This window comes from Silurus aristotelis (assembly GCF_946808225.1).
Source record: "Silurus aristotelis genome assembly, chromosome: 3".
Classification (NCBI taxonomy): domain Eukaryota; kingdom Metazoa; phylum Chordata; class Actinopteri; order Siluriformes; family Siluridae; genus Silurus; species Silurus aristotelis.
Genome location: NC_139576.1, coordinates 7892080 through 7917759, shown reverse-complemented (window position 1 = coordinate 7917759; position 25680 = coordinate 7892080). Strand labels below are relative to the sequence as shown.

Here is a 25680-nt window from a genome sequence, read left to right as displayed (position 1 = left end):
ATTACTATTTAGGCTTCATATTACCTCCAGTTACACTGAACAGTCACGGATAGACTAACTTTCCATCGTTTCTTTTGTACTGCAAAAGTGTGCCTCATTTGTACTCTACTCAAGAGAAGAGTGAACAGGAGAACTCCCTGCTGTTAAATGTCATCTTATCAGATTTACTCAATTCTAGAGATAAAATTTTTTCGCCTTCCAAACATCATTGTGTAATTAATGACTGGACTCAGATCAGGACAACTTGGAGGTCACAAAGCAATTTGAAATGCCCTTTGTGCAGCATACACTAAAAAATAAAAGGATTATGGGATTTGTCTATAATAACACCTTGATTTGTACACGTGTGACAGGAGTGACAGGAATTGTGAAAAATTTCTTAAAAAATAAAAATAAAAAATCATGATAAAGGTCCTAAAAAGACAGAAGACTTGACAATATGACATTTACGGTTAAAATCTTAAAATATGGCATTTCATCCATCTGCCTTTATTGTCTCGAGCGTTTTACAAAGTTCTGTTTTGTGCCGCAGAAAAGTCATTAACTCTCAGCGACACGCCAGAACTGTCTGGGATATTCATTTCCCAGAAATGCGTTGCAGTCGTTCAGCATGGCAACCTATGAGGTTAGCTCATAGATTGGCGGTTTAGAGAATGAAACGTGGCTTTGGTTCGTTTTCTTTACCACACAAAAAGTGGAAAAACGGAAATTAATGGAGTAGATTTAAGAGAAACTGATTATAAAAGCTAGCAAAAAGGGGCATCCAGGAGAATAGCAAAAGTCTTCAACTGGGAAAACTAATTAAAAACTTTGCTGAATGTGATAGAGCTAAGGTGTGTCTAAATAAGTTCATAATAGTCATCGACTTCTATCGCCTGCTCCAATTTGGGGTTGCCACCCTGTCCTCCACCCTGTCCTCTACATCTGCTTATTTCAAATTCACTAAATGAATGTCTTCCATCAACACATCCATTTACCTCCTCTTCTACCCGATTTATATATATATATATAAATCCTGCTGGTCAATGCGCCCCAATTGCCACGTTTTTATTCCCTATAGAGTGGCATGCCTAATTGAGTGTCAGGCTGCAGACGCGGAAGCCGATATAGTCCGATCATTGTCCTTTTATTTCAACAACCGTACAACACAGAAACACTCATAAGCCGTTGAAAACAACAAACAAAGACATCCGCTCGATACGCGTTGTCCGCTATGAGTTCGAATGTCCCAAGCATAATCCATAAAGCCTTCGGCAATGAGTAATCCAAGTCGGAAGTGGAATTCGCATATACAGCTGGCGGTCGAGCAGCCACGCGATTGTCCAGCTTGACAATATAACGACCGACAGCCTGTGACTCAAGAACGTGAGTTTATGTAGTCTGATCTTTCATGAGCCACAGCTGTCGGTAATCTTGGGAAGCAGCGTGACTGCTATCGAGGGGGGCGTGGCAGGGTGGATCTCTGACAGCTACAGACGGGGGCGTGGCAGGGTGAATCCCTGACAGCTACAGAGGGGGGCGTGGCAGGGTGAATCCCTGACATTGAGAACCGCTGGCATAACCTTAAGACACTAATGAATGTTTGACATGACAGACATATTTCACAATTAACTGGGGCAAAGCAAAGCAGACTTTGCAGAGGATTTCCGGGCCAGAAAGTTTTAAACATTTTAAATATATATATATATATATATATATATATATATATATATATATATATATATATATATATATATATATGTGTATGTATGTATATATATATATATATATATATATATATATATATATATATATATATATATATATATATATATGTATGTATGTATATGTATACGAATAGAGCTAAAGCTGAACACTGAGCACTGCTAAAACACACGCTCTTCTAGTGTTTACAGGCGGCCACATTTTAAACATAAAACTCAGCACGAAGAGTTCATTGCTAGCGGCACACGGCAGTGGCAAGCACCGGCTAGGTGAGAAAAAATTATAATGCGCTAAGTGAAAACAACAGCTCTTTTCCAGTATGTTGTTCTTGATGATCAGCCAATTGACAGCGAGGAATTAAATTGAAACATAAAAATTTATCTTTTCTTACAATCAAAATAAAGAAACTAGTGCAGCTAGCGAATTTGCTGTATTTCAAATCAACTTAATACAGTTCTAAAACACAAGCCTATTAGTTTACATGGTTTACATGGTATCAATGCATCCCAAGTCCAGAACAAGGATTTAAATAATAAAGGGATGGAGGGGGTAGAGCCAGGCGATGCCCTGGAACATAGGCATGTCCCAAGTGAAGGCTATGTGAGAAGTGTGTTTAATTCTCTCTCTCTCTGCATCTGCGTGTATTGCGATGAGTGTATTCTCAGTAGGTTCTTATTGGCCAACATCCCAGTTCCCCTCCTTCATTTCACTCGAGGATTTGGATGACACTCGAGGATTCGCTGTCTCTTGGCAACTGCATGTGCCTTCCTCGATGGATGTCTGTTTGTTTGAGGCAGTCCAATTATTGGCACATGTTAATGGGAAACCCAAGCCAAAATGACTAATGCACCAATGAATTGCTAATGGAAAGGTAGCAGTTAGCACATCATGGCAGCTAGTCGTGATGGATCGAAAATTCATTCATAGTCCTTCCAGAAATCTAAGGAAGGAACGATGAGCCATAGTGCTAAAAGGTGATACAAAACTGAGTTTGAATAAAGTCTGAATCAGATGGTGATGTGTTAGGATTTGTGCCACATATCTACCTGCATCTAGTTGGACATTCTTGACAATTTTGCAGCACCTTGTATACACTGATCAGGCATAACAGTATGACATTATAACATGTGAATAACATTGATTATCTCTTTCTTTATGGCACCTGTTAGTGGGTGGATTTATCAGGCAGCAAGTGAACATTTGTCCTCGAAGTTGATGTGTTAGAAGCAGAAAAATGGGGATTTGAGTGAGTTTGACGAGGACCAAAATGTGATGGCTAAACGACTGGGTCAGAGCATCTCCAAAACTGCAGCTCTTGTGGGATGTTCCTGGTCGTCAGTATCTATCCAAAGTGCTCCAAGAAAGGACGGCCGAGGCTTATTGATGCATGTGGAGAGCGAAATCTGGCCCATGTGGTCCAATCCAACAGACAATCCAAACTTCTGTAGCTGAAATTGCTGAATAAGTTAATGCTGGAAATGCTCAAAGGGCCATGTTTTTGCAGCAAAACGGGGACCAACACAATATTAGGCAGGTGGTCATAATATTATGCCTGATGGGTAAACATAAAGTTATGCCTGGTCAGTGTATTAGAGGAGGGTAGTGAGAAAAAAACTAGCCAAATTATGGGTTAGCTTTTTCGAAAAACATTAACACATGCTGTTCAGTTTAATTAAGGTGACATGGATTTGATCATTAGTTGACATGGTGTTAACAGTTATCAAAGATAAGTGATATTTTTACATCAGAGCTACAAGGTAAAAGAAATAGCATTAATGATACTGAAAAAATGCATATAATGAATCATTTGTACTGTAACTGTATATTGCATGGTGGATATTAAGACACAGAAGATAATAAAGCAATCGATTAAGGACATGCGTTGTTTTGGAGACTGATGTTGGCAGTTTTTATGTTAAATGGACATCTGTTGCTTTGAAGCAACGGGATCTTTTTTGTTCGCCCACATTCATGACTGCTTCTACAGGCACAAAAATACAAGACAACATTAACTTCCAATTTGCGTGTGTAAAACCAAATGGCAGGCCTTTTGTTGGCTTCTGCTGCTTTGTGTGCAGCAACCATTTATTGTCTGTTTACCGGCTAAATAGATCCGCCTGCCTCTGGCTTTGATTAGATCAGAGCCTTAGAGTGCTCTGAGAAAATAGAAGTGTCACTATGCAATGACCATTCGATCTCTGAGCGTTCCGGACCGTTCACAATTTCAATAACCATCCAACATATCATTTATTTCAACCTTTTGGCTCACAAAAATAGTATTTACCGAAACGGTGAAAGCAGAGTTCGACTCTGATCGGACTTAACCCCATTGTTTGTTTATAAAAGGAAATGTTGACTCCATTAATAACCGTCAACTGTTCTGAGATCATCCGACCTCAAACTTCATGAGTACTTTGAGTTTGAGGATTGTGTGAACATAAACAGCCAGGAAAACAGAGCTGTCTATTTTTGTGCTGCATATCAACGCTATCCACTTCAGAGCAACTGTCTCCTTCGTGATGGTTGCTTTAGCAGCATAGATGACTCTCTAAGAGGCTTAGAGAGGTGTGTGTGGCAAACTTCTCCGAATACCAGCACTGATCTGGGATCTGCTTTTGAATTGGGCTTTATAATGATCATATGAGTGGACAGCTGATCCTAGGTCAGGGCTTGTACTCATTTATTTTAATGTGCAAGTGTGCCACCTATCTGAGCTATTAAATATCTAAAGATAAAAGTGATTAAATATATGCCTACAATACGTATGAGTACAATCATTATATCATAGTGAAATTGGTTAATTGAATGACCATGTCTCTTATGTCAAAAATTGCATTTCATGAATGACCAATTTCTGACTTGCGATCATAGTCACACATGCTTATGCATCATGGTTATGGTGGGAAAAGACAGATTTTTGAGAGTTTTTGTCATTTCTTAACCCATAGCGACAAAATAGAACAAGATGCTAAAAAAGCAAGAAAGTCACCATTTTTGTTTCTGGCATGAATGATCAATTCAATTCATTTAAATGTATTTTTATTTATATAGCACTTTTACATATATGTACTTACACACACACACACACACACACACACACACACACACACACACACACACACACACACATACATACATACACATATATATATATATGTACTTATATGTACTTATGTACTTTGCTCTGGACAAAGGCGTCTGCTAAATGCCGCAAATGTATATATAAACGCATATATATGTATGTATTTATATTTTTTACATATATGTACTTTACATATATGTCTAAGCTGGTTCTGAGCCATTGTAGTAGACTGTTCACATTAACTACACTCCAAATCCATCCTCAGAGCTCCCGTGTTGCTCCGTAATCTCATCAATCCCCAGGCTGTCGATGCAAAACCATCCCCAGCGGCATTTCCCTTTTTAGAATGTTTTCTTCTTCCAGATTTTCCAAAAAATGATGCCACAAAAGATCTCACATTGTAAAGCCAAAGGTGAAACATTGGCACAACGTTAATACGTCTGACTGAGGATCAGATCATTTTAGGTTTGGCCCTGAGTGGTGGTGCACTATATGTTTTAAAATACTGAGCATTACTGTAAAGTCTCCTTGCTGCTTCAACAGCCTCCATTGTTCCAAAAAAAGGCGGTCTATTAGATTTTGGAGCATGGTTGTAGAAATTTGTGTTCAGTCAGCCACAAGAACTTTGTGGTTTTAGGTCCTGATTATGGAAAGTGGGAGCTCAGTGATTAAGAATCTGGGTTGCTGATGGGTCCTCTGAGCAAGGCGCTCTGTGCTCCAGGGGTGCTGGAGCACAGCTGACCCAAGCTCCCTGTAATGTACATGTAAGATGTAAAAAGTCCCAGCTTTACCTTGATGATGAGTGAAAGTCTGGCATGCAGTCAGTTTATTTCATAGATGTTGAGGTCTGTTATAACTTTTGACTAAAGTTTGTATCTGTATCTGTGGGAATTTGTGTTCATTAAGCCACAAGAGCATTGGTGAGGTCCTGCACTGATGTTTTGTGAGGTCTGGTGTGCAGTTGGTGTTCCAGTTCACCCCAAAGGTGTTAATGCAAGGCTCCATGTAAAAACTTTCTTTTGGCTTCTCCCATTAGGGGTCGCCACAGCGGATCATCCACATGTTTGATTTGGCACGTTTTTACGCTGGATGCCCTTCCTAACGCAACCCTCCCCATTTATCCGGGCTTGGGACCGGCACTGAGAGTGCCTGGGGGTGGTTCCCTGACTGGGGATCGAACCCGGACCGCAGCGGTGAGAGCGCCGCATCCTAACCACTAGACCAGGGACCTTCAATGCAAGGCTCCATGTAAGACAATCAAATTCCTCCACTCCATGTCTTCTAGTAATTTGCTTTATACATGAACGTTGTCTAATTTCACTGTGTATTGTGTCAGCTGTATATGGTAAAAATGACAATAAAAGCTTCTTGACTTGACTATACAAAACATATACTACTGACTCCAGTCGTATTTGCCTGAAGCACTTACAGTGCTTTTGGTGCATTGGTTTGAGAGCTTTTTCTTCTGTTAACACTTGCTTGGCCACCTCTCCTTTGGTGTTACTTCATATTTTAAGCACAAATTATGCACTGGATACAATCTAATGGACAAAAAACACACACTTTCAACAATTATGACAAAATATGAACCCATTTTTTTTCTGAAGCTGTGTGGAGCAAAGAATGCTTTATAATGCTTATCAACTGCTGCTATTTATAACTCGCTGACTTTTAAACCTGGCAACCTAAATGTGTGTTTTGAGTTTGTTGTTCTGGGAGGAATGCTTAAGTCTTTCTAAAGGTACAGCCTAACAACTGAGTGTTTCCTGATCACACAAGGTTCCAAGTGAAATCCCTTAAGGAAACACATTACCATTAATGACACAAAAAACCCTTTGGGAAACCTATTTTTACCACTTATAGTTCACAAGAGGTCCTTCCACAATGACGTTGATTCATCACTATGATCTGACATATTAATTAAAAGTTTCTGAGTTGAAGAACTTAAAATTAAATGGAGTATATGATTAAAGAAAATACTGTCCGGTCAGTTTTCTGCAATCTAATCTCCATAATCACATTTTTTGGGTTGAAATACTTCTCCAGTAAAAATGTTCTCGAAGGCTAAGATGTACATGGCACGGGTTATTTCTCAATGACCGCAGCATGAGTTATGTTCATGTTTGGAGCTAATCTATTCCGCACAGTCTGGTCTGGACAAGAGTGTATGTCAAGCTGCAGCTAAAAGATTAAAGCATTCTTCTATGCACCACCGTTTTCCCCACTGCTTCCCCTCACACAATCGTGGAGGTTGAGAGGTGATGCAGTTGATTTTTCCTACCCGTTTTTTTTTTTTTTTTTTTTTTCCGTGACATCATTCAGAAATTGCAGTGCTAAATGAAGCGTCCCCCTGCCGGTCCTGTCAAGCAGAGGACTGCCAGGCCACAGATCCTTCAGAGAAAATGTAAATGTCACAAAGCCAACCTGTCCTGATGGCTAGCAGGAGTGTCCTCAGCCACAGGAAGTCCATTACTGAGCCAAAGACACTTTTTTAAAGGAAAGGTACTAATTTGGTTTTGAAAAGCAATAATTTGGTGCATTGGACTAGAGAAAGAAAGCTTTTCAATGCGTCAGAAGGAGGTCTAAGGGAAAACTACAGGACTCATTTTTTCGTCCACGTTTTATTTTAAAGGTTGGCGTCAAGTACACTTCATTTTTGCTGAACTAAATCTCGAACCGAAGTATTAAAGTAGTCATCTATTTTATCGTGAACATTCGTTTAGAAATGTAAGAGTAGAAAGAGTGCAGCCAAGGCTGTCATTCATCAGGTTGGACTTTAAGAGCTGGACAAAAGGTCTTGGAATCTTGATTTCCAGTGAAGGATTGAATTTCACAAAGGAAAAAAGGAGAAAGTCCAACATACTAGTAATGTATCATTTCTAAATGAGTCATTCTATTGAGTCTTTGAGCTGAGAGACTGCCTCGCATTGTGAAGCATTTTTTTTCTCATTAATTTGTGCATGTAGGCTATGACATTACTTGTGCAGTGCAATTCAATTGATTCAAAATGCTCCCATGGAAACCTCTTTTCAGCATCTGAGCTGTTCGTTAGCGAGAGCGATGAGATGTGTGTTGGTCGCAGGTGTGTATATGAAGCAGGATGACAGGGAGAATCTGCTGCAAGGCTGCATGTTGACAATTTGCTGTATGTAGTTATGTGTGTTTTCTTAAAATGCAATGCTTAATGCTAAAAAATTTTTTTTATTGTAATTAAAATACTTGTTTTGTTTGTCAAACTAGCAATCAAGCAAAATCGTACAAAATCACAATGAGTTTTTTTGTCAGTTGAGAGAGTTAAAAGTCTTATATATGAGTTGCGATGAATGATCTAACTCACTGAATCGAGCTGGAATTCCAATTACTACAAAATTCTTCACAGACTACAAATATATAAAATATGATCAAGTAGAAGCTATTATTTTATACATTTTAGCAAAACAAATTGCAACAACTCTGAAAATTATATTATTATTTTTGGTGTGCCATGCCGTATATAAGAAGAGGGGGAAAAGAGAAAAAATGGCATTGACGCAAATCTTAATTTCCAATTTGACATTTAACATAACGTTTTATGTTTTATTATGTTACAAAGCAGAAACCTTGACAGGATCTCCCTCTGCGAGTCAGCTTTCAGTCGGATCAATAGGTGTTTACTAATGTGTGATTAATAAGAAGTGTAAATCAAGAATGCAACCTAACTGACTTGTACCTACATAATATGCTGACTTTGTCAGTAAGTCAGCTGCAGCTCAATGTGGAAAAGCCTTTAAAAACTAAGGACCAGCTTCATGTATTTCATCAGCGGTTACTGATATTTCAGACATATGGTTGTACTGCTTATAGCTTAAATAGCTGTATTAGGCAGTGAACTTCATTGTAGTATAAATGGGATTGTTTTCATTGTAGTAAAATTTCACTGAACTGAAATAGAAAACAACAAAAAACTGTTTTTTGCTTGAATTTACTTCTAGCAGTTTAATTGAATAAAAAAAGACGGTAACTGTGGGAACTTACAGTAAGTTATAATAAGATAATGCATATAATTTCAGCCCACAGCCTTCAATCGCGTTTCATTTTAGAAAACTTTTGGGGACCTCTGATTTATAGTATCAGTTACAACAGAAATGAAATCTATAGCTGCAGTAATGGAGAGCAAGGGCAGTCATTTTGATTTGCTTGCTAATTAGGAATGCTTTTCATTTTTATACATCATTATTCTATTACGTAGGTATTTATTTATCTGAAATGTAAGACATTTTTTTTGTTAAATATAGCTAAAATAAAATGCAGACCTGAAACACAGCATTAGAGTGACTGAGTTTGTGAGCTTCACTGGGAAAACTGATGAATGTTGACTCACATAACATTCCGATATTTTCCTTGATAGGCGATAAGGTTATTTTTCCCCCTAGCCAGATGTTCTCCCGTTGCCATGTAGCACATTAAGACATGAGGAAACACGATCCGAGCCACACAGACAGTGAAAACACTGCTGCTCTAATTCAGAACAACACACAGTGGATTTCATTCTCCCTTTTGTGGATTTCATTCTGCATCAGTTTTTCTTTTTCATCCATTAATCCTTAATTCAACAAATGTTTCAAATGGCCATGAGCACCACAGCCTCTCACGTATTGCCTTTTATTCTTTTTTTTTAGAGAGACTGACAAAGCGTCTAGCCTGTTAGGGGGTTGTGCTTTCAAATGCTTAATCTTAATATTAGCTGACAGGCTAATTAGCAGAATGTTTGCATTAATGTGCTAATTAAGCATACGCCTGAGACTGTGCAGGCGAGTTGTGTGGTAATGTGCTTGCAAAGTCTCTGCTAGCACATAGCAAAACACTGATTGGGAACATTGGCTTCATGTGCTGCTTGATTAGCCATCTGAAACTCCGTGTTATGATTCTGATGCAGGCTTTGACCTGCGAGAAATGCACTGGGAACAGGGTTATAGAGATTTAAAAACAAAAGAAGCTGCAGATCTTTTTATACACCACGTTTAGACCAGTGGTCCCCAACCTTTTTGGGCCACAAGACGGTTTAATGTCAGACAATATTTTCACAGACCGGCCTTTAAGGCGTGGTGGATAAATACAACAAAATAAAATCGTATAAGCGCCATAAAAACTGGTAATTTCTAAATATAATAATAAACGTGAATCCACTGTGGTGGTGTTTGTTTATTGTGCTGGCTTGGGGGTTTGAATTTAGCGGCAATGCATTATGTGTTAGCAGCCGGAGCAGCCCCTTTAAGAAGGTAGCGGATGTAAGTAAGACATGTGACCGAGGCATCATGACATGCATCGAAAGTGAGTCATAGACAGATGTGGTGGAGAGAATCCGGTAATTTTCCAAAATTCAGAATCAGATAATAAATACAACAGAAATAATGTGTTGGGGACCACTGGTTTAGACCATGGGTCTTTTGCTGCCTAATGATCCACTTTTACATGTATACACAAGATACATGTATACACAAGATACATGTATATGGAAATATACATGTAAGAGGTTAAAATGGGCCTTTTTTGTGAAATCCCATTCCGCACCCAATGAATTTTACAAATATTTTTATTTTGAACATAAATAAGCCGCACCTGTCTATAAGCCTACACTGAAACTAATGTACTTTACACAGGCTTTAACGAAAGACACGTTATACACGGTGTAACGGGTGAAATATGTTGCGCTTCCTTTAGGAGCAGAGCGGTATTTTGGGAATAGCCTGCCACTGCATTTTTCCGCTATTACTGCGTGTGTTCAAGACAAGGAATATGTCCTTATTATTTTCTGATGCTCATTTCTAAGTTTCTTTGACTAACCCTTAACGCTGTTGCCAAGAAAAATAAAAAAGCACGAGTTTTGGAAACCCGTCTGTGCTTATATGATTTCTGTTGTAACTGGAGTTAGTGAGCTCTCCCTTCACCCAGACTCAACGCGTTACAACGGCTTGTATCGAAACAGTAGCCTACCAAGAAAGCCATTGTTCGCTGTCTTCCTCCTTCCTTTCACAACTATTTCTCTCGGGAGTTTTTCTTTTGGCATCGTCGTGCGTTTTGAAAAAAAAACCTTTTTATTCTCCTGATGCCGTGCAGCTCAGAACACAGGTGTGGTGCGTTTTTTCGTTTCCGTTCGGAAATTTTATTGGTCTAATGTTATGGGGTTAAATTTTTTGGCTTGAAGTTTGTGAAACTGGGAAAAACCCAGGAAAAAAGTAGCGGCTTATAGTCCAAAAAAATACGAAATGCTAAAATGTTTCCACTGCATATACGTGTCTAACCATAAACAGTTTAGGACCTTAACAATGATGGAACTGTATTGAATGGACATTTGGTTTCACCCAGTTGAGGATGAGTTCCTCTCAAGGTTTCTTCCTCATACTATCTCAATTAGTTTTTTCTTGCCACTCTCACCACTATATATATATATATCTATATCTATATCTATCTATATATATATATATATAGGGGGAGTGGTGGCTCCAGCGGTTAAGGCGCTGGGTTGCCGATCGGAAGGTCTGGGGTTCAAGCCCCGGTATCGCCAAGCTGCCACTCTTGGGCCCTTGAGCAAGGCCCTTAACCCTCTATGCTCCGGGGGTCCCTTACGAGGGAAATATCAAGGTCCGTGACGTCGGAGTGACGTGGGGCTGCCTTCCCGTGGGCTCACCACCTGCAGGAAGGACCGTAAGGGACGGTGCTGTGAGGATTGGGCAGCAGTCGAAGGCGGGGGCCTGCTTAGACTGCTGCCCCTGCGACCCGAATTACGGATAAGCGGGAGATGATGATGATGATGATATATATATATATATATATATATATATATATATATATATATATATATATATATATATACACACACACACTAGATCTTTTATTCATTTCAATTTTATTACAATTTTATTAATGAGTGAGCACTAGGGATAAACTTATAGGGACTAATTTATAGTCAAATGCATATTTGTAATCTGTTTAAGAAAGCTGCTTTGGGACAATATATATTGTTAGTAACTTATAGTTACACCATACAAAAATATAAATAAAAAGAAAGCTAAATCTGAATGTTTCTTTAGTTTCCTTCTTGGGCTCCTTGCAACAGAAAGCCTACATTTATTTTCCCTTGAAATACAGCTGAAATTGAATACAGCAAACTTCAATAGAAATGTTTTGAAAATTCATCATGCTGGCCTTCCACTGAACCACTAACAGTATCTGGCCACTGAGACCTTTTCCTCTTAATATTGTTTATTAGTTTTATTTCTTTGGCCATCAAGACAGATCTGAGGAGCAAACCCAAATTGCAAACCCAAGAACCAAACAGAAGATCTGGAAGCTTCTTTAGCTTTAAAATCACAGGCCAGCCTGAATGGCCATGATGTCGCTCTTCAGAATTGGATTAATATCTCTTGGGATAAATGCAGGCACCTGAGACCTCCTAAATATCTAGGAGTCTAATATCCTCTGGAACTACTTAACTACTTTTGTAGGAATGTCAGACTTTTTTTTCTAATGAAACACAGTCATATAGGTGGTAATGGAAGAGCGACATCATGGCCATTCAGGCTGGCTTGTGATTTTAAAGCTAAAGAAGCTTCCAGATTTTTTTGTTTGGTTCTTGGGTTTGCAGTATAGGTTTCCTCCTCAGATCTGTCTTGATGGCCAAAGAAATAAAACATGATGGATGTTGACAATGAACTTCATGAAATTAATGCTGACATCTGTAAATAAAATGGCCACCAAACACATTCAATCCTCTTGTAAACAGTATTATTAATGTAAGCAGCATTTAACTTATGGATTTGCATTAAACATTATATATTATGGTGTATTAGATGTATTAGTGAAAATAAATAGCCGTAAAATAAAAAAACCTTTACCCAGACGCACTTATCACCTTATGTACACTTTATTTTTTTAAAGATTGGATTATTTAGATAACATCACCATCAACAGCTAGTTATATCCTTGCGGTTGAGATGATTTACAAACGTAAACATGGCAAGTTTGGAAATCAGCAACTTTAATCCCACTGATCTGTTTCATTATGCCAATCAAGTAAAGTATCTCAAAGTTGATACTTCCTATTGGGAAGTGTAGCTCAGTGGAGTGTAGCTTAGTGTAGGACTTCTGATTGGAAGGTTGTATGTTAAAATTCAAGCTGCCACTACTGGGCCCTTGGGAAAGGCCCTTAACCCCTTACCTGCACAAATTGTATAAATTAAATGATTGTAAGTTGTTTTGGATAAGGGCGTCTGCCAAATGCCAAAAATGTAAATCTATACCTTTTTACACTTTATTTATTCATAGAGCTAGCGAACTGAGACTGGATGGAATAAAGATTGCAAACCAGACACCTGCAAGCCCTGAAACACGTTAATACAATGTTTTATAGTGCTGCTGCATTACCAGACTCATGTCTATGCTTTTTTGTAATATAAATTATATACAGTGGGTACGGAAAGTATTCAGACCCCCTTAAATTTTTCACTCTTTGTTATATTGCAGCCATTTGCTAAAATCATTTATGTTCATTTCTTTTCCTCATGAATGTACACATAGCACCCCATACTGACAGAAAAACACAGAATTGTTGACCTTTTTGCAGATTTATTAAAAAAGAAAAACTGAAATATCATATGGTCCTAAGTATTCAGACCCTTTGCTGTGACACTCATATATTTAACTCAGGTGCTCTCCATTTCTTCTGATCATCCTTGAGATGGTTCTACACCTTCATTTGAGTCCAGAAATTTTTGATTATACTGATTGGACTTGATTAGGAAAGCCACACACCTGTTTATATAAGACCTTACAGATCACAATGCATGTCAGAGCAAATGAGAATCATTAAGGTCAAAGGAACTGCCTGAAGAGCTCAGAGACAGAATTGTGGCAAGGCACAGATCTGGCCAAGGTTCCAAAAAATTTTTTGCTGCACTTAAGGTTCCTAAGAGCACAGTGGCCTCCATAATCCTCAAATGGAAGACGTTTGGGACGACCAGAACCATTCCTAGAGCTGGCCGACCGGCCAAACTGAGCTATCGGGGGAGAAGAGCCTTGGTGAGAGAGGTAAAGAAGAACCCAAAGATCACTGTGGCTGAGCTCCAGAGATGCAGTCGGGAGATGGGAGAAAGTTTTAGAAAGTCAACCATCACTGCAGCCCTTCACCTCGGCTTTATAGCAGAGTGGCCCGACGGAAGCCTCTCCTCAGTGCAGGACACATGAAAACCCGCATGGAGTTCTCCAAGATGGTGAGAAATAAGATTCTCTGGTATGATGAGACCAAGATAGAACTTTTTGGCCTTAATTCTAAGCGGTATGTGTGGAAAAAACCAGGCACTGCTCATCACCTGTCCAGTACAGTCTCAACAATGAAGCATGGTGGTGGCAGCATCATGCTGTGGGGGTGTTTTTTTAGCTGCAGGGACAGGACGACTGGTTGCAATCAAGGGAAAGATGAATGCGGCCAAGCACAGGGATATCCTGGACGAAAACCTTCTCCAGAGTGCTTTGGACCTCAGACTGGGCTGAAGGTTTACCTTCCAACAAGACAATGACCCTAAGCACACAGCTAAAATAACGATGGAGTGGCTTCACAACAACTCTGTGACTGTTCTTGAATGGCCCAGCCAGAGCAATGACTTAAACCCAATTGAGCATCCCTGGAGAGACCTAAAAATAGCTGTCCACCAACGTTTACCGTCCAACCTGACAGAACTGGAGAGGATCTGCAAGGAGGAATGGCAGAGGATCCCTGAATCCAGGTGTGAAAAACTTGTTGCATCCTTCCCAAAAAGACTCATGGCTATATTAGATCAAAAGGGGGCTTCTACTAAATACTGAGCAAAGGGTCTGAATACTTAGGACCATGTGATATTTTAGTTTTTCTTTTTTAATAAATCTGCAACAGTGTCAACAATTCTGTGTTTTTCTGTCAATATAGGGTGCTGTGTGTACATTCATGAGGAAAAGAAATGAACCTAAATGATTTTAGCAAATGGCTGCAAGATAAAAAAGAGTGAAAAATTTAAGGGGGTCTGAATACTTTCCGTACCCACTGTACATTTTCTATGTATGGCAAAGTTTGTTGAAACCTGGCCAACAGAGTCATCTGGTTCTTTCTCAAACTGGTCCCACAAAGCTTAAACGTGAATTGGAATGCCAACTGAACCCCAAATTCGCTCACCCAACATCAGCACCTGATCTCACTAATGATCTTGTGGCATTATAACATAATGGCCACTGAAATTAATAACACCTATTATCTCTTCATCATGGCACCTGTTAGTGGGTGGATCTATTAGACAGCAAATGAATATTTTGTCCCCAAAGTTGACGTGTTAGAAGCAGGAACACGAGCGAGCGTAAGGATTTGAGGGAGTTGACAAGCGTTAAATTGGGACGTCTTGGCGACTAGGTCTGAGCATCTCCAAAACTGCAGCTCTTGTGAGATGTTCCCGGCCTGCAGTGGTCAGTATCTATCAAAAGGGCTCCAGGGAAGGAACAATGGTGAACCGACGACAGGGTCATGGCAGGCCAAGGCTCATTGATGCATGTGAGGAGCAAAGGCTGGTCCGTGTGGTCTGATCCAACAGATTAGCTTCTGTAACTAGAATTGCTGAACAAGTTAATTTTGTTAATGCATGACAGGTCACAACTGTTCTGGCAGTAAAAGGGGACCAACACAATATTAGGCAGGTGCCTGGTTGGTCTATACAGCATGTTTGAACTTTCTGTAATATGGTGTTTTAGTAAGATGAACAAGTGTGGCAGTATTTATCTGGGTAAAAAACAGTAATATTTTATAGCATTGTTTAATGCTAGAATGTTGTAATTCACTTAATTAAATTCCTGCCCAGTTTCCAAAACAGATTTATTTTAGCTAAAACATAAAATGCTTAATAATAATGATTATGATGATGATGATGATAATAATAATAATCAATGAATAAATAAATAAAGCACAGTTGCATGTAAAGTCCACATAAAATAGCAAAAAAACAGAACGAGTTAATATCAAAATTATGAAATATTTTTCACTTTTCCATATAAATACATAACTTGCCTTACCTGCAAGATGGCAAACAGAGGTATACATACAGTAGGTCTTACAATATATTACTGTCATAACCCCTCTATGAAATAATTTCATTCATTCAATTCAATTTAATTTGAATAGCGCATTTAACAATGGAACAGCTTTACAAAGATAAAGCATTAAAATAATGTATACGTTTATTATAATTGTAAGAGTGTCCCTAATGCGCAATCCAATGGCAACTGTGGCAAAGAAAATATCCCCGAGATGGAGGTCCAATTAATAAATTGCCATCACTGCACTGCATAATCATGCATATTGTAGATGAAAATATTCTTCTTGTCTTCATATTTGGTGTGTAATATTTGTTGCTACCAAATCACGCCACTAAAGTCTGTCTTTTCTTTAACACACCAAATACCATCCACCCCCCACCCCCCGCCCGTCCCCATTAGCGTGGAATCAGTCTGTCATCATTCCCATTCAGTGATTTTTTTTTTCTCCTATAGTTTAAAATTTAGATTTGTTCGGTCTGAAAGAAGCTGTTTTTCCAAAACAATTTACAAGTGCCACAGAGCGCAGTCCAGGCAGGAGAGCCAACGAAATTGACCAGAAACTACAGCGAAGGAGAAACAAAACTAAACACTGCGGTTGAAATAAATGTTATACATCAGTGCTCCTGGGTAAACAAGCCAAAGCCATTCATCAGATTCTGTAGCAACCTGAAAGTGGTAAATAATAAAATATTTGAAAGAAGAAAAAAAAAAAATAGCAGATGGAATAAAAAAAAAAAAAAAAAAAAAAATAAATAAATATATATATATATATATATATATATATACACTGTGTATATATATATATATATATATATATATATATATATATATATATATATATATATATATATATATATATATATATATATATATATATATATATAAGATCAGGCTTAAAACAGGAAACCCCCTCAACACCCTGTGTGTTTTTTTTTTATTTAATTTTTTTTGTTCATTTACATTGTCTCCTGATTCACTGTTTTAAAATGACTTACTTTGTTCACACACATTTACAAGATACAACCTAGAGACTGTAGACACCTGACTATTAGATCTATATATGATTGTTGAACATATTATTCTAGATTTATTTCCTCTATGCTGTTACAATAACCTACACTCTTCTGCAAAGGCTTTTCACTAGATTTTGGCATGGATTTAAGGATTTAGGATTCGTCCACAAGGGCAATAGTAAAATTAGGCACTAATGTTGAGGAGATCAGGAGCTCTGGATTCAGGTGGTGTTTGTTCAGTTCGTCCCAAAGGGGGAGTTTAGTGGAGTTGAAGACATGGCTTTGTATTGGGCACTCTACATCAACCTTGTCTTCATGGAGCTCTGTGTACAGGAGCATTGTCATGCTGCAACATATTTGGACTTCTAATTCCAGTAAAGGGAAACTGTAAAGCAACTATAAACACGCAAAGAGAAAATACATGTCTTCTTCTTTCGGCTGCAACATATCATTGGGAAAAAAACAATATTTTTCCAGCTAGAGTGCCAGTAATCCATTGCAAACTACTACTACTACTAATATAGTGTGTACACAGGATAGTTCCATAGACAAAACATGTAAAGTCATTTCTTGTTTTTATATTATTTGTATCTCAAAGACTTGGTCATTACTGGCCCTCTATTTCTAGTGGAAATTAAATAAGTATTTTTATAGGCAGGTGTCCTTTATACAGGTTCCTTCCTTAGAGTTTCCAGTGGTTTAATGGTTTGAAAAGATATTGTTAAAGCATAACCATTATAATGTAATGTAGAAGCTTCAGTGTTTGATTCTAGAGTATTTACATCGAACCACAACCCACAAAAGAAAACCTGAGTTGTTTTTGCACTTTAGGCAAAAGTTCAGCATCATTAAAGGCATCTTTTAAGGAACAAGTAAATGCCACTGTTTTTTACAACCTCGGTTTCAAACTGTGCATGGCAGCAGCTGAGAATTAAGTCAGAATGAGATCAAGATTTGGCAGAAACCAGAAACACAATTTCTGACATAAAAATGATGCAAACTAGAATATCATATCAATAAACACATCAATAAACGACCATCTGTGGACTGTATTGTATCAGACATGCAAAGTCTAGAGCTGTGTGAGCGTGCCAAAACATTTGGCATCACATACTGATTTCTGAATAAGGCAGGCCTGGTGTTTCGCTCTGAACATGTCCTAGCCTTCACTGCAAGGTTCTAGTGGGGTGTCTGATGCAAATCGTTGCACTTCGGTGCCCACAAATGTGTCACCATTCCTACAGAGTACGCTCCATCCCGACCAAAACAGTTTGAGTGAATGTCATTCAGATGTTTTGAGGCAAAAACACAGTTGTGATGAAAAACACAAGCCAGAGCCACACTTTTAACACTTCAGTCTGCTATAAAATAAGCTTGTAAACAGGCCACACAGTTTTTGCCTTCCAAATTTCAATAGATTTTTTTGCTAGCAAAATGCATTATGGTCTACTGTACCTCCTGATTGATGTTGCCACATATAATTTCACAACAGTCTATAAAATGAGCAACAGTCTTGGTTAACACAATGTCGCAGCAGGTAGCTTCAGCTCCAGTTCCAGTTCCAACTTTACTCCTGAGCTCAGGTTAATATCTTGGAAGTTTTACACCTCCTGCTCTTTAGTTATGAATTTAACAGGGAAGTGGTAGTTTAGTGTTCAAGATTTAGCATTTTTGAGCACAAGGTCATGAGTTCACGGTCCCAACAACGCCAATCTGTCCATGCTGGGCCCTTGAGCAAACATCATCTGCTTAGTTGTATAAATGAGGTAACTGTAATTGCTGTGTAAAAGGGTCCCAGTTCCCATAAAATTAAATGTTTTACACCAGCACCCCAAACATTGCAGAATAATTGTAAAATTATAGATTATGATGTTACTAAAAATGAATGTAAAATTATAGACTTGACCATTATATTGGTGGTCATAAAATGTAAGAGTCTTGAGGGGGTCATAAAGCAACAAATGGCTCCTCTTCCCAAAGCACCTAAAGTCATCATGTTTTAGTTTTGAATCAAACCAAATCCATTTGTCCTGTTAAGTATATATATATTTTTTTTTATAATTTTGAGGCTGGAACATAATGGTTCCTGATTCAGTGCCAGGACCTTTGCAGTGCAAAAGAAGCTTCTAAAGCTTTTGGCAGGATGAACTTGAACTCTAACAGGTGGTTGAAGAGTTTTGGTGGCATCTCAAGAGGGTCACTCTAAATATCTTAAACGTGACATTGAATTTGCCATATTATTGAAAAATGTCTGTGCAGTCTTTGAGTCTTTTTTGTTTTACTTACTTTAAGAAAAGAAACAAAATAAAGCTGGTAAAGGAAAGGCTTTTTATAACTGCTGTAGCACATTTGAGAATATGAACTAACTCGTTTTGTCGATGTTCTCCAATGTGTGAGAAAAAGTATGATGTGAAATTCTTTAAACTGTTAACTTGGGAACTTTTATGTTGGAGAAATTCAAGAAGAACAATGCAGAGAACACTTGAGACTGTTCTTTCAACGGTACAAGCCGCCCTAGCATAGTTCACCACGACTGCTGCCAAAAGTGAACTAAAACCAAAAAAAAATCATAAGGTATATATTCTATTTCTTTCAATCTGGTATACATTTATTTAGGCAAAAAAAATCTGTCTATCTGTGTACATGGTGATGACCTTGAAATAGATTTAATATTAAATAAAATGACTCATTTCAATGGCTGTTCTGTGATGATAGATTTGCCTACATATTTGCTCTAAAGAGCCCATCATAACCTTCATGAAAGGGCTGCTGTTACCAGTTGAATTGATTGATGACTTGTGTTCCTTGTATTACCACACTGCTATTCTAGTATCATTAATCTTTATAGTTCTCCTATTGGTGTAATTTAGGCTTCTTCAAGATCATTACACAGGATCATTGCTAGTTTGACCAGTGATCACAGCCGAACTACGAACATCTGTCTCTTCTACAGACAGACTTTAATTTCTGTTGATTAAGACACGAAGCAGCGAGCTTTGTCATGATAATTCCCGCCTTCTGCCAAATTCGAGAAGCTGCCTCTCCTTGCATAACTTTGTCCAAACTTTAAATCAATGCCAGATTGTGAAATAATGGTTGTTTGGCTGACACACAGCCAGCTCTTGTCATCCAGTTCTTCTATCTTCACTAATTTGTGTACACACATCAACTTCACTCAACAAAAGTGACAAAATTAGACTATTCATGTGTCTCTAACCTTATTTTCTTTGTGTTTTGTAAAATACAGAGCTGCATGTCCAAGAGATTAGTCTAAACACAAAAAGAAAAAAAATTTGCAGTTTGAAGACTAAAATTACCCATTTTTTTTTCACAATTTCATTTAGGTACTACATCAACTTTTGCAATAAAGATTAAATAGATAAATAATTTTTGCATGGAATAAAAACAAGAAAAAAAAAACATAAAAAACTTATAATCAACATTTTAAACAAAAAAGATAAATTGTCTGTTCATAAAATAAAAACAAATGTCTAGTTTAAACCCTATAAACGAGTTTAAAGACTAAAAACATCCCAAGCCAAAAGACCAAAACATTCTCCAAATATCAGCGTAAACTCTACATTCGGGAAGTGGTAGCTCATTGGAGAAGACAGTGGAGTTTTGGGGAGTTTTTCCTTGCTCATCAGGGACAAACTTACACATAAAGAACCATCCTATTCTTTATTTATCACTACATTATCTGTGTAAAGCTGCTTTAAGACAATGTTAAAAACGCTATACAAATAAAAATGAATTGAATAGAATTAAATTGACAGTGGACATGTGGACAGTTGACTAATCAGAAAATCATGACTTAAAATCACAGCACCACCAAGCGGCTACAGTGTAAATGGGCTCTTAAGTGAGGCTCTTCAACCCTCAACTGCTCAGTTGTACAAATTAGATTATTTTAATTGCTCTGTAAAAGGGTGTCTCCTAAATGCAGATAATTGCAAGGCGCTCTGGATAAAGGTGTCTACCAAATGCCGTAAAAGGAAATCTAATCCAGACCACCATTAACAATAAAATCTAACCCAAGCCCTGCTTTTATTACCAAACTAGCACAGACTCTATACTGTACATTAAAACTGCAAGTCAGTAAACCCACAGCCATTTGTGAATATCCCTCTTTCTTCAGGTTACTCCTAAAGACTCCTTCAGCTCGGCTGTAGAAAGGAGCGGTAAAGGAGGTTGTTTGTACCAACAGCACTTACTGTGCAGCAGCTCATCTCTGTGTTGGAACATTACAATACTCTGAGCGAGGTTTAGGATTAGCTCAACATCCATTATTCACAAACCCACGCACGGTCACTTTACTGCCATTCCCTCTTCTGCTGTTACACTGCTTACAACGTTCCTATATTTATACAAAAACATTCTACTGTACGTCCACCTTACAACCTCAGTCTATATCTGTTTCTTCTTTATACACTGTATATTTATATATTTATTTATGTATTTATATATATGAATAAAAAAAAAGCTTATAATTAAAAATAGTGGAAAATAGTATAATATTATAATAATGAAAATAATATTCTATTATTTCACTGTCTTTGCTGCTGTAGTATGTGAATTGCCCTCTAGGATGATCGATCTATCTATCTGTCTTTCTGTCTTTCTGTCTGTCTGCCATTTGAAGACTCCAACAGACTCAGCTGTTTAAACAAACAATAAAAACAACCAAAATGCTTATCTTAAAGTCTAAAAAACTGCCTTCGGTTTTAACACTGAAGCAACTTAAATGTTTAGTTTAAAACATCCTTTAACCTGGATTTAAACACTAAACCTAAACCCTCTGTTTATTCACTTAAAACATGCTGAACCCTCAGTCTCAACACTAAAACTACCAGTTCCAACACAAAAACATACTAAACTCTCAATTAAAACACTTAAAACATCCTACACCCTGTGTTTTTAATACTAAAACATCCTAAAACCTCTGTTTAAAAACATCCCAAACCAGAAGATCTAACACTAAAACATCCCAAACACTTAGTTTCAACACTAAAACATCCCAAACCAGAAGATCTAACACTAAAACATCCCAAACACTTAGTTTCAACACTAAAACATCCCAAACCAGAAGATCTAACACTAAAACATCCCAAACACTTAGTTTCAACACTAAAACATCCCAAACCAGAAGATCTAACACTAAAACATCCCAAACACTTAGTTTCAACACTAAAACATCCCAAACACTTAGTTTCAACACTAAAACATCCCAAACACTTAGTTTCAACACTAAAACATCCCAAACACTTAGTTTCAACACTAAAACATCCCAAACCAGAAGATCTAACACTAAAACATCCCAAACACTTAGTTTCAACACTAAAACATCCCAAACCAGAAGATCTAACACTAAAACATCCCAAACACTTAGTTTCAACACTAAAACATCCCAAACACTTAGTTTTAACACTAAAACATCCCAAACACTATGTTCTAACACTAAAACATCTAAAACACTCAGTTCTAACACTAAAACATCCCAAACACTCAGTTCTAACACTAAAACATCTAAAACACTCAGTTCCAACACTAAAACATCCCAAACACTATGTTCTAACATTAGAACATCCCAAACACTCAGTTCTAACACTAAAACATCTAAAACACTCAGTTCTAACACTAAAACATCCCAAACACTATGTTCTAACACTAAAACATCCCAAACACTCAGTTCTAACACTAAAACATCTAAAACACTCAGTTCCAACACTAAAACATCCCAAACACTATGTTCTAACATTAGAACATCCCAAACACTCAGTTCTAACACTAAAACATCCCAAACACTCAGTTCTAACACTAAAACATCTAAAACACTCAGTTCCAACACTAAAACATCCCAAACACTATGTTCTAACATTAGAACATACCAAACACTCAGTTCTAACACTAAAACATCTAAAACACTCAGTTCTAACACTAAAACATCCCAAACACTCAGTTCTAACACTAAAACATCTAAAACACTCAGTTCTAACACTAAAACATCTAAAACACTCAGTTCTAACACTAAAACATCCCAAACACTCAGTTCTAACACTAAAACATCCCAAACACTCAGTTCCAACACTAAAACATCCCAAACACTATGTTCTAACATTAGAACATCCCAAACACTCAGTTTTAACACTAAAACATCCCAAACACTCAGTTCTAACACTTACACATCCCAAACACTCAGTTCTAACACTTACACATCCCAAACACTCAGTTCTAACACTAAAACATACTAAATCTTTAAGTCCACCACTAAAAACATCTCAAACTATTGTTCAAAAACTAAAACATTCCTAATCTTAATTTAATTTACCTAAAACATCCTAAACTCTCTACACCTTTAGTGTCCATACTGAAACATTCGAAACACTAAAAACTTCCTAAACCCTCAATTTAAAAACAAATGAAAAATTATCCTATACCCTTACTACCAACAATAAAACGTCCTAAAACCTAAGTTTAAACACTTAAAATATCCTAAACCCTCACTTTCAACTATTCTGTCATTAGTTTCAACACTACAAACATCTTACACTTTCAGTTTAATCACTAAAACATCAGTTTAATTATGTAAAACATCCCAAACCTTCAGTTCCAAATTCAACCCTTGGTTGAAACCATAAAAATGCATAATGTTAAATACCTAAACTTCATTTAAAAACTGTGTAAAACACTCTAAATAAAAGTTTAACTTCATAAACCTAACAGCTCAAAAACAATATGACCCCAAGCATTAGAAATACCTCAGTATTATACAGTTAAAAGCTATAAGTTAAAAAAAGTTATAAGCACAGTCTATGAGCACTGAATTCCCCACAGCCAGACAAACTGTAAAATGAAGGACTAAAACAAAGCCAAAACCTCAATTTCAGGACTAAAAGTAACTTGTGTCAGTGTTTAGGGACTGAAATTAAAACAAACTCTCAGCCACGGGGACACGGCAGAATGAGAGCAGCACTAAATTTTCCCACAACTAGAGGAAGAGTTCACACTTTACACCAAGCCGCAGCTGGAAGCTGGCTCTGTCCAAGCTCTGTGTGTGTGTGTGTGTGTGTGTGTGTGTGTGTGTGTGTGTGTGTGTGTGTGTGTGTGTGTAAGTGAGTGTAAAAACCCCCCTCTCTGTGTTGAGGAACGCTCTCTGTGATATGGCCTCTCTGTCAGACGGGGAGAGAGAGGCTGGGCCACAGCGAGCACCCACTGCAATGTGATCTGAGATTCAGAAAGCCAGAGCAGCCAGCTCGCTTTTGAAAACACACACACACAGACACACACACACACACACACACACACACACACACACACACACACACACACACACACACACACACACACACACACACACACACACACACAAACTTGTCAATGGACCAATATGTGACCATTAAGAGGCAACTTCTGCACAGACCTATCTTCAGGTAAGAGGGGACCAAACTGCTGAACTGCTTGAGCTGAGACATTACAGGTGGACACGTGTGCATGAGTGTGTATAAGTGTGTGTGGATCTTGTTTGTGTGTTAGATGGGAATTTAAAGTAGTTCAACTTGCTCTCATGCTTCTCTTGGACCACTGCTTTTTATATTCTGCAACTATGTGCAACGCAACGCAACCAACCCAAACTTTCTATGAAGTTGTCTTCTGTGTGTTTTTAGAGCATTAGAGGAAAAAATATATATATATTCCGCAGAAAAGTTGTCTGATTTTAATTGAACACACACGTGTGCACCCATAGACACACACACACACACTTTTTCACAAGTTTGGAGGCAGATCAGAATAGCGTTCGCTAAATGACCCAGTGTGTTGTGGTTGTACGGTCATTAGAGGCAGGTTACATGGTTCCGGTTCATTTTCAGAGCCTCATTATTTTGAAAAGGCCACTAATGGCTTCTTCGCATGTAAAACGGAAAAGTGCGGTAAAGAGGAGCAGCTGTACAGTAGTTTCCTTACCAAGTATTCTCAACTCTGCATCACTATCTGTTGGTTGTCTTTCACTCTTATCATCATCAATGTGGGCTATGACCAGTATTCTTAATGAATATTCTTGCGCTGGTTAAAACATTTAAAACTGCTTCGGGACAATGCTATTCAATATGATACGGTTTATGATATGATGTGCAGGTTTTTTTTGTTTAAATGTAAAGCTTTGAGGGGTATGATAGCTATAAAGACCACACGTTCTTTACTGCAGCTGACAGGTATAGGTAATTTGATTGTTAGATTTACATTTATATTTATGGCCCTTATCCAGAGCAACTTTATCTCGTTTATACAACTTGAGCAGTTTGGAGTTAAGGACCTTGCAGAAGGGCTTAGCAGTGGCAGCTTGGTGGTGGTTCGATTTGAACTCATGACTGTCTGATCAGAAGTCCAAAACTTTCATCACTGAAATACCCCTTCCCAAGCTTCCTTTTAATGGGATTGACCGGTATAGAAGCCACATTTCCTTTAATGGAACTGGCAAAATTAGAGGTAATGTCTCTGTTACTCAGGCTAATAGATATAGAGGCCAGGTGTCCTTCCCTGAGACTGATCGGTAAATAGGCCACGTGTCCTTCCAGAGGATTAAATGGTGTAAAGGCCACGCCTATTTCACTGGGACTGCTATTCATATAAGGTACATGTCCCTGACTGGAAAAAACAGGTATACAGGCCATGCCTCTTTCACTGGTACAAATATGTAGAGGCCATGTGTCCTTCCCTGGGACTAAATGGTGTGAAGGTCACACACATTAAACTGGGATTGATAGATATAGAGGCCACATGTCTTTCCCTGGG

At 37.9% G+C, this 25680-nt stretch overlaps 1 protein-coding gene and 1 long non-coding RNA gene across 3 annotated transcripts in view; one reads left to right on the top strand and one right to left on the bottom strand.

Annotated features, from left to right (window-relative positions):
• The window catches only part of pde1a (phosphodiesterase 1A, calmodulin-dependent), a 92191-nt gene that overhangs the window by 10934 nt on the left and 55577 nt on the right, over nt 1-25680 (top strand). Inside the window, exon 1 of one of the 2 annotated variants that reach the window (XM_083537021.1) lies at nt 24034-24320. The exons of the other annotated variant lie outside the window; for it this stretch is intronic. Coding sequence (XP_083393147.1) covers nt 24268-24320 — 53 coding nt within the window. The 5' untranslated portion in view covers nt 24034-24267. Of the gene's footprint in view, nt 1-24033; nt 24321-25680 lie in introns of those variants that run through there. 2 annotated transcript variants of the gene reach the window in all.
• Nucleotides 1-25680, bottom strand: part of LOC310723786 — a 72367-nt gene that overhangs the window by 22493 nt on the left and 24194 nt on the right. The window lies entirely within an intron of this gene.